Below are 10,524 nucleotides of genomic sequence, written 5' to 3'. Positions count from 1 at the left end.
CCCCCCCCGCAAGAAATCCCGGTCCCCGGTAGTTTCTTTTTATAGTATGTAGACGGGTGTTTTGTCTGCGTGCGGATGTGTACAGTGTGTGCGTGCAGTGACCTCAAAGGCCAAAAAAGAATGTCAGATACCCTATAATTAGAGTCACCCAGTGTTGTAAATTACCCTCTGGGTGCTAGGAATCAAACCCTGCTCCTCTGGAATACCATTTGCATGCTCTGAGTGATCTCTCCAGCCTCCATGACTAGGCTTCTAAAAATCCCCCAAAATACTTAGAATCACTAAGCAAAGGCTCAGAGAAAGCTCCTCAGTATTCAGTGCATCCAAATGTGACCTGAACTGGGACGAACTCTACACTTGGCTGCAAAGTGTATAGAATCCATGAACCTTTAGTCATAAGTCGGCTAGAAACATTCTAGAAACAGAAAACTAATCCAAGGAACAAACCCAACCAAGCATTTATTATTAAATAATGTGTCTGGAGATATATTTACATAAAATGCAAGGCACACACTTATATGCATACTGTATATATATATACACACATATATATATACATATACATATATATATGGAAATAATTTAAAATTTTTTCTTTTTAGAAAAATCATAAAATGCCCTGGGTAAGTTTTCTATAATATGTGCAAACACTAAGAATGTTCATTCCCACCTCACACTAACAAGGTAATGCAATTCCAAGAAAAACTCCCAAAGGGGACTCCTCTTTGAAGAGTTTTGGAAGAACAGATAGATCAGAAAAGCAGAAAATATTGTTTGAAGTACACAGGAGAACTGGGGTGCTGTGCTGTGAGGTGTCCAGCGACACCGCAAGGCTGCAAACACCAAGAGACTCTGCAAACACAGCCACTGGAAGTCCATCACAGGCATAAACTCAGAGAGAGGACAGTTATTCTAAAACCCCGCTGTGAAATCAATTCAAGATTCAGGAACAAAAAATACACAAAACAAAGCAAGCAAACAAACAAAAACAGATCGTTAACTCAGATTGTGCTCCAAATCAAATTCTGTTGTGAAATGGAGGGAAATTTAAAAAAAGAAGAAGAAGAAGCAGGAAAATCATTTAAGGAACACAGGCAGTGTACCTGCACAGTGATTAATCTGCCTCTCGATGTTTGCAGTCACTGTTCTTTATGACCTGTCTCTTAAGTGGTTCCAGATGACCTGGCTTCTCTTTGAATTTTATTAATGGGAGAGAAGATAGAGGAACCCACTTAAAAACAACACAAGACCATCCACAGCTCGCATCAATACCAAAAGGTGGTACTGGGAGAAAAAATTCCAAGAGACATATGTACCGGCCCAAGCCAAGTAAAGCTGGGGCAAAATGCTCTGTTCGCTCAAAAAAGTTATGGTGAGACATCATGACACAGTATTGGCTCACACTGACAATCACAATATAGGAAGGAAAGTTCAGCACATTGTGGGGGGCTTTTCTGTTCTATCTGAGCAAAACACTTCAGGGACAATATGAACTAACACTATGAGTTCCAAACTCAGTCCCTATGTAGAGGTCAACTCCAGTCCCTACGGTAGTCCATTAAATGACAGCTCTCAACTGGCACATCACCAAGGCTCCAAGGACTCAGACAGTAGAAGCAACAATGCCCTTAATATGGGCACAGGACAGGCTGGGACAGTGGATGCTCCAGCAAAACCTGAAGAGAAGTGGCTGCAGTATCCAGAGATGCAGAAGATGCTTGCAGCTGTGGAATGGCAGAAGGGAGTATGGTGGCAGTGGACATGAGGAACCACTGCAAGGCACCCTCATAGACTAGGAAGACTCTAGAAGCCACTGTTTAAAATTCACAGATTCTCCTATACCTCCATTTTATTCTCAGTAAAATTTAATCTGTAGGATCAAGTGATTTCTTATGTCCCTAAAGAGAGTACTGATTGAGAAAAGTCAGTAAAAATGGCCTAGGGTATCATAGGGTGGAGCAGGGGAACTCATGGGCAAGCTAGACTTTACATGGACTGACCACCTCTCTTCATCAGCACAGAACTCTAATATACATGCAAAATAGAAACACTGAGGTCTTAGTCTCCTGATTCTTTGGATTAGGGACTAATAAACCCTGGGAACACTGAAGTACACTGAAGATGTAAAAGCTCAAGACTTTGCCTTCACTCAAACTGTTGTTTCTAAGCTCCCTAGAGACTAACTGATCTCAGTATGTTTCCCTAAGAGCAGGGAAAACAATGGAGAGTTCACAGAATATGTTTAGTTACACACCAAATTCCTCAGAGATTTCAGTTTACTCAACAACAGAGCTTAAAATAAGCATGAGGGGGTGGGGGAAGAGGTTGTATAAACTTATCAGTGAGGTACAAAATGTGTGGGGCATCTTATTCGTCTATGGAAATCACATCCCCTAAAATATACCAGTACTAGAACGCTCCCAGGCATTGAGGCAGCAGACACAGAACAGAGTTGTGCCAATGTACTGTAAGCAAGGGGGCCCCCAGGGAGTGGCATGGCCAGCCTGCTACCTTACCCAATGAAATTATCACTAACACCCCTTTCACCTGCCGCCTTCTGACAACGCATGTTAGAGAGGTGTGGCGTCACAACCACTGTTCACTGGGATGGATGCCCCTGTGAGCTTCCAGAAGTGGAAGACAAAGAATAACACAAAGGAAAAACTAAGGAGCAATCCAGAATAGGACTAGACTGCATTCAAGAAACATTTCTGACATGTGCCTCCTAGTCTACTTAGCAGGTGCTCACCATGGCAAGGAAGGCTACCACGCTATAACTAATTAGATCAAGACTAAAACCTCTAACTTAGGACTTAGGACTCACTGTATTCTATGCTTTGTTTTGTAAGTTAAGGCAATTTCAGGACATTTAATCACTCACACTATACCATGCTAAGCAAATGACTTGGTGAGTGGGTCAATATTGTAATTATAGATAGCATTCCAATTGGGAGAAATTGCATGCATGCTGAAAAATTCAAGTGGCTATACATATGGTCACTAAGGATGAGGATTTCTTTCAATCCCATAAGAAAAGCAGTGCAGAAAAAATAACATGCTATGATGTAGTTAACTGTCCCAGAGAAGCCACAACTTTGTAATTGGGAATGTGGAGGCTCGAGAACACCTCCTGGCCCTCTTGCCAAGGTGTATATTCTCAATTACTACTTGATATTACACAAAGCCTACTGAATTAACTAAACTTTGAGCCCCTTACAAAAAGAAGTATTTCTATAAATTATGTAGGCTAAACTTCCATGCATGCTTACCACCACTGCCACTACCAAGAGGCCACATACAAAAGGTGGACAAAGGAGGAGCGCCTCTTTCCCTTCTGAAGATTCACTGCAATGAACTGCTAACATATGGGTAAAAGGGGAACAGATGAGAATGTCAGGGACATGGAGGAAGTCACATGGTTTCCCAATGAAGATTCCCCTGTCCTGTGGGGAAGAGAGAAAATGGAAAAATGCGAAGGCCTCGGGCTCACAGAACAGACAAAAGGATCATAAGTGATTCTTTCCAGCAGGTACACTTTCCCCCTTGACTACTGACCAGGACTGAAATAGAAAATTGTAGCCCGTGTGAGTATATCACAGACTTCAGCTTTCCCTCGTCTAGCCACCGTGTGAGTTTAGTTAGGAGACAGCTCAGCAGAGATCAGAAGTGCACCCCAGGTCCAGCAGCCTTCATGCTGCAAGGTTGCTCAGCTAGCATGGGTTGAGGCCCCTTAACCAGGACTCACTAGCCCAGAATCACAATTAGAAGTCACTTCGGGGAAGTTAATCAAAACTTGAACACGACAATGAAAAGCTGTCAATGAGCCTCTTCTAGCACCTGCCAGTTTCTAGATAATCCTTTAAATTAAATGAGTAAAAGCACTGTCACCATATTTTGGAGTGGGGGGGGGTCTCTGAGTAGGACAGATAACTCTCCAAATATCAGGAATAAAGTAAAGAGTGTTGATAAAATACAACCCCCCTACCCCTTACACTTACACACACACACACACACACACACACACACACACACACAATTAAAATATATCCATGTCTAGTTCTGCAGTGATTTTTTTTTGAACCTTCCACTTAAAGAGTAAAATATCTACAGTCCTATTCCATGTAAATAGATTCAAGTTGAGTTCCTGGGAAGTTTTCCAGAGAGGTAGAGTGTCTTAGAATTGGACATGCATTAAACGAAGCTTTGTCTAACAAGAGTGAGCGAGTAACTGATATGGCATCTGTATGTTCAGTCTGCACAAGGTTCCTTTATCTGGGAAGCATTACTCAGAGACAAACAGACCATCAGATTACAGCCCTGAAGAATCATACTCGCCTCTCCTATGCTGCCAGCTCACACAAGCATTCTATGTGCCCAACCACCTGCTTCCAGAAGAATCTGTAATCTACCTGCTCCATTTCGCTCCCCAAAGGCTCTCCTACTTGACCCTTGTGCTCCCTTCCATTCACTGCATAGCAGTCACGTTTCATCCCTGAGACGATCGATCATAGCAAATGTGGAAAGTGGTGTGCTTTCGTACCAAGACCAAGAGCAGAAGAAGAAGCCTTCTCCACCGTAATGCATGGTGAAACACACCCCGAACGCTGACAGTCCTCTGAACTTGAACTAAAGGCCACTGCAGGAAGAGGCTCCTTCCTGGGTGCCAGTTTCCTTTCATGTTACCTGCTTCAGTGTACTTCAGTCCCACTTTTTCTTCTGTGTCCTTTGTCTTTGGGGGTGGCCAGACAGCTTGGAGTCTGCCTGGAGTCCTGTCGTCCTGCTCTGTGGGGCTCTGGTCAGGCTGTGCAAAAACAGGCAAAGGATAATTTAATGGAACTGTGGCCAAAGCCAATTGATTCTTGAGAACCACACATCCTAATACTAATTCCAATATCGATTTTAACGGCCAGTGTCATGATGCTCCCATTACGTGTAATTGAGCCTTCTTCATACAAGATGAACTTTTTTTCTGGGAGGGTAAAGGATCAGTTGGGGTAGAAAACTAAAGTTAAAAAAAAACCCACAAACAAATATAAAAACAAAATAAAAAGCAAAACAAACAAAAACACTCAAGACTACCTAACATGCAATCTTTTATTTTTGTTATTCAGCTATTTTAAAGGGCATATGCAAACTCTGAACTGCAGAAACCCAACCAAATGCATTATCATCTGGTACACTCATAGGACTATTTACAACTGCAGTCCAAACAAACTCCATACAATGAGGCCTAAGTTTGCATTTCCCAGAAACAGTAGCAATAATTGAAGATACACTTCTCTGAGCATTCTACACTAATTTTGATTCTTTCCTATTATGAAATAAAAGAGATGGGCTCCATGCTCAACTTTTTTTTAAGGAGTTGAATTTTGTAACTAGAATGCTATTCTGTGTTTAGATTTAACTACAATCTATGTTAACTCTTCTACAGACTTCAATTTTTAATAGCTTAATTAAATATACAAGCATACAAGATAATCCTATACTGAACTGATGTTTGACAAGAAATTCTATCCACTGTTCCCATGAACTTTTGATGCCAAACACTCCCTGGTCATTATAAACTGAGAATTTCTTTAAATAATCACATCTTAAGAGAATGCTAGATTCTCTTGTTCTCTGATTTCATTTACTCTTTCCATAAGGGTTAGGGCTAGCTGCTTCTTTTTGGATATGGGAAGACAGGCTCAGAAATTATCAAGGTCACCCCGCCATAAATGGCAGAGTTGGTATTAAAAACCAGCACTTATTCTAAATTTAGTACTCAGCCAGGAAGCTATATAAACAACACAGGACATTTCAGTTACATCATAAACTCACGTTTTGCTAAATGTTGCATTTTCAAAGGAAAGCGTAGTGTTCACAGGTGTATGACTGAATGGTAAAGAAACCCCCATAAATCTGGACCATATTTATACATCGGAGCACTTCACCATGTTGCTAATGTTTTATAAGCACATTGACCATGGATGCTTAAACTCAGGGCGCACATTTTCTCTTCCTTCCCATACATCCACACAGAGATCACACTTAATTACATTCAAGAAAAACAGAAGAGAAGCACTTCTGTCCAACTTAGTACTCTTTTGCAAGACATTTAATATCATAATTCATTTTTTTTTTACCCAAGGGAATATAATAATGATGACAGACAGCTAAGATCATTTTAACAGGAAACCTGAAAAGAAAGAAAAACTTATAGCATATTTTATGGCAAAATGCAGAATCCAATTCTACATACGCTTTTGGGATCAGACGGGCTGTCTGCTGGCCGTGACTTGGACCTCTCGAACACAGCGCGTAGTGATTCCTTCTCATGCCTCATCTTTCGCTTAAGTGCTTCCAGCTCAGTGGTGTCAGCTGTGCTCCCCTTTTTGGGGGGACGGATGAATAAGGCCTTAAATGCCTCCAGGGCAGTCTCTGGTGTCTTTACCTTCACCTGGCCACCCTGGACGTGGGCATCTCCAGGGCTCTTGTGGCTCTCCTGGTCAGTACTATAACCCATCTCATCAGCACCATGAAACTCGGGGTCCGCTTCCTTCTGTTCGGTTCTTGGCATGTCAATGTTGAGCAGCTGAGATAGCTGCTCCAGGAGAGTGGGAGTGGCCTTCGGATCAGTTGCTCTACCCTGGCTCTTCACTGCCTGTGGGCCTCCCTGTACCAGAGACTTCTGAACAGGCTGGGTCAACTTGAGCAAAGCCAGGTCCCCGTCCTTGGGTTTGATTTCAGTGATGGTCTCCCCTGCCTCTGCGGTAGCCCCCTTCTTCAGCACACGGAGCCCACTGAACAAAGCTGGAAGCTGGAAAGACTTCTCTCCGGGAGCTTCTCTTTTAGAAACAGTGCTCTTAAAGATACCCACAGTCTGATCTGATGCTGCGGGTGGGATCTGAGACCCTTCTTCTGCAGCCTGACCCTGCCTGGGACTGTGCTCTGCCGGATGGCTACCATCACCACCAGGTTCGAGCTTGCTACTTGTCTCAGGTAAAGTTCTCTGAGACTCTTCAGCACAGAGTTCTGTATCCTCAGTGTTCCCAGTGTCAGTAATTTCTTCGGAATCCCCTGCTCTGTCTTTGGGCTCTTGAGAAGGTTCACATAAAACAACCGTGGTGGGCGTTTGCGTATCAAGGCGGCTTCCTTCTTCTGCCTCCTGGCCTCCATCTTCAGAGTCAGAATCACTGGTGGTGTGAACCAGGGTCCCACGGACCCAAATGACTTCCTCACTGCCCACGCTCACTGTGGCAGGTGAAAGCAGCTCATAACCAGGGGAAGAGGTGTTTGATCTCGCTTTCCCCTGACTTCCCTCAGATCCTGTCTCCGCCCTTGCTGACTTTCCATCATTTTTAAGATCAGGTGGAACTGGAGCCTCTGCCTGTGGCTGATCTGAGCCTTTGCTGGGATCACCTCGCTCAGGAGCAGGATCCACCTCTAAATTGCGAAACGCCTTCAGCACAGCATCTTCCTCTTCAGGATCCAAGGAGTCCAATTTATTTGTAAATCCAAACAGGGATTTCATAGAGAATTTACTCAGGATCGACTGAGCCATCTCAAGTCCGGCTTCGGATTTGCCTGGTTCCAGCACATCTCTGCTGCTGAGAGAGTTACCAACCTCCTCCATGTCCCCGCAGTGCCCTTGACACAAGTTCTGCCTTGTGTTACCTGCCCTGCTCTCTCAGTTTATCCGCTCCATCTGCTCTTGACTTACAGGACAGGGAGCGACAGGACCGGGGAGGGAGCCAGGCTTTCAGCAGCTCAGACAACACACTTGGTCTCTTTCAGGTCACAAGCGTCCTCCCTTCCGGTTTGCTCGATGCCGGCGTGCCCAGGGCAACTTGTTAAGTCTGGGCAACTCTATGCCCCAAAGCAGCTGGAGCTGCACACCTTACTACACATGGGCAGGTAGACTGCTCTTCTGGACTTCCGTATTTACTCCCCAGGACAAAAGGCTTTTTGTCGCAGGCAAAGTCAGCCTGTCCCGTAATCCCAACCCAGGACTTCAGAAGGAGCTCCGCCCCAGAGCCTGCGATTTCTCCTGGTCGCATTCAACTTCCTCATTGGTGAGCAAGTTGAGGTTTTTAAAAGTGCTGAGCTGGCAAGCTGGTCCCGACAGCCCTGAACCACCCCCTGGTGCAGCCCAAGAGATTCCAAAGTGAATCAGCAGAAAATGACCAGAGTGAGCTCTCTTTTCCATCAGATGGTAATCAAAGGCCTTGGGCCAGCGAGGACCTAGACCCAGCAATTTGCCCACATCAACAGCCTCTTAGAAACCCTTAATCAAAGACCGGAAGTAAAGAAAAAAGATCCTCTCAGAGTGCCCACAACTCTGAGAGCAGTTAATTTACTACCCTTGGAATGTCTTTTGTTTTTAAATGCTTTCCTTCAGCTGGCAGGTTTCATCTGGAATGCAGATTTTCTCTGACTGCTGGGAAGGAAAACTAACTAGACTGGTTTCAGGTTACTGCTGTTTTAGCTCTGCCCTGCCTGGGTGTTCCTCAAACAGGTACTTAGACAAGCACGCCCGCCCACCGCACCCAGTGTCCACCTACGAAAGGGCAGCAAAATAAACAGCCCCAGCCCCGTAGGAATGATTACTGTCTTGGGTTCTGGACCAACCTCGGGTGTCTTTCTGTTTCACAGCAGAGACTCCCTCTGTGAGTTACAAATCTTGGTGGAGGGACTCTTACCTGCTTTGGCGTTGCAATCAAATTAAACGGACCAGACCAGGCATGGCACACAACCTGCCTTCTTAAACAGTCATTCACCAGAGATCCCCAAGGATCTATATTTCTCTAAAGGTCTAAAATATCTATCAGTCTGGCCTCCACTGCTTATTTCGTGCAAAATAGAAAACAAAAAACAAAAAAAAAATCAAAAAACAAACCCACCACAGGTTAGAAGAAACGCCATTCTGATTACATGCTGCAGCCTGGGAAGTAAAGATTTGGGGTAGGACAATCAAAGATGCCCCATTACCTGTAGGATAGCTTCCTGCCAAACCTAGAGGTCTGAGGAATTCTTGTTGCAGTAATGCATTTTTGACAATGTATGACTGCAAAAAAAGGAAAACACAAATCGGGGGAGTATTTATTCCATCAACCCTAATAGGAAATTACAAACCCTAAGTGGTTCAGACGCTGACGTTTTGGGGGAATACGAAGATATGTAACCTTAACTGGCATAGGTGCTAAGAATGTAGCTCAGTCAGCAGAGTGTGTGCCCAGCAAGGACAAGGCTCCGGGCTCAATCCCCAGCACAGGAAAACAACAAAATTAAACAAAGCAAAGTAAATACCAGGGCAGGGCAAAAAGAAAAAAAAAAAAGGGGGAAGAAAGAAAGATCTGTCGGTGCCATTTACATCTCTGAATAAAGCTTCCTCTAGAGAGGAAATGCCCACTGATAAAAATCTGACTTCTCTGAGGCTGTGGAAAGACGGGATCTTCACTCCAGTTTCATGAGCTACACACATAGATCACAGAACTAAGGAGGAAGGCACAGCTTCGTGGACTTGGTGTTTTCCTTCTCTCTGAGGGGGCTTCATTTGTTCAGATATTTGTCCAGAGTAAGTTTTCAGTCATCTTAACAGACTTGGGGAAAAAAAAAATAAGCTGGAAGGGCTCATTAGTCCCTCTACCGTGCAGTCTACACCACAACATTGGGCAGATTTACAGGGCTCCAGCATTGCCCTTGTTATCCACAGGTGCCAACATAGCTTCATAGAAAAGGAATCAGGAGATCGTTGTATTGACAGCCTTCTGCTCTAGACAGTAAAGCTTTACTAGACTTATTTTAAATTAAGACATCAAAATCAAGAGAAGGTAACTGAGTATAGTTTCATAGAGTAGCAGGTGGGAATGAATACAGAATATTTAGAATTGAGCATTTACTATGTACCCAGGCATTGTATTAAATGCTTTGCATATACTAAGTCAGTAGATCCAGATAGCCGATATAGCTTGGAACTCATTCTGTTTCTCCTACTAGAAAATTAAGATACAAAATGATTAAATAACCTCTGTTATCAGGGTTAATGAACAAGGGAGTCAGGATTTGACTCTACGATGCACTTAACCATCTTCTAGAACTCAGAAGTAGGCTTCCTGCTGTCACAGGACACCACACATGGCTGAGTCTTAACATACAAAGGTGGTAGACTCTTATAAGGATCTCAGGTACAATTTCTCCTTTGGGAAGACCCAGAGATAGAATTAAGAGAACTTATTGACAAAGAATGACTATGCGTTTTCATTGTGGGAAGTTTACAGCGAAATATTTCAATATGTACTTATTTAAATGTAATTCAAAGAATTTATTTAGGACAAATTATAACAAAAAATCAGAAATGAAGAGAAAATGGGAGAAACTTCAAGCAGCAGATTTTCTAACAGAGGAAAATGAATTTTCCTTGTCTAGAAGCTTTGTAGGTCATGGCAGAAGCCAGGCAGAGGGTGAAGTAATCTCTACTGAGATAAGTTAATTTTCTTTCTTTTCAAGGACTAAGGCAAAAGTGAGCTTAGACTCACTATGCCT

The 10,524-nt window shown here is 43.5% G+C and overlaps 1 protein-coding gene across 10 annotated transcripts in view; it reads right to left on the bottom strand.

The window, feature by feature from the left end:
- Positions 1-10,524, bottom strand: part of Fmn1 (formin 1) — a 370,679-nt gene that overhangs the window by 252,312 nt on the left and 107,843 nt on the right. For 9 of the 10 annotated variants that reach the window (XR_004118764.1, XM_031371363.1, XM_031371365.1 and 6 more), the window contains one exon: positions 4,684-4,801. Coding sequence is in view for 9 of the 10 variants with exons in the window: in XM_031371363.1 (XP_031227223.1) it covers positions 4,684-4,801 (118 nt within the window). In the remaining variant the exon portion in view is untranslated. Of the gene's footprint in view, positions 1-4,683; positions 4,802-6,241; positions 8,014-10,524 lie in introns of those variants that run through there. The other variant, XM_031371368.1, reaches the window with a different exon arrangement.

The sequence above is a fragment of the Mastomys coucha genome, unplaced genomic scaffold (assembly GCF_008632895.1).
Source record: "Mastomys coucha isolate ucsf_1 unplaced genomic scaffold, UCSF_Mcou_1 pScaffold15, whole genome shotgun sequence".
Classification (NCBI taxonomy): Eukaryota; Metazoa; Chordata; class Mammalia; order Rodentia; family Muridae; genus Mastomys; species Mastomys coucha.
This window is presented reverse-complemented; position numbering and strand designations above follow the sequence as displayed.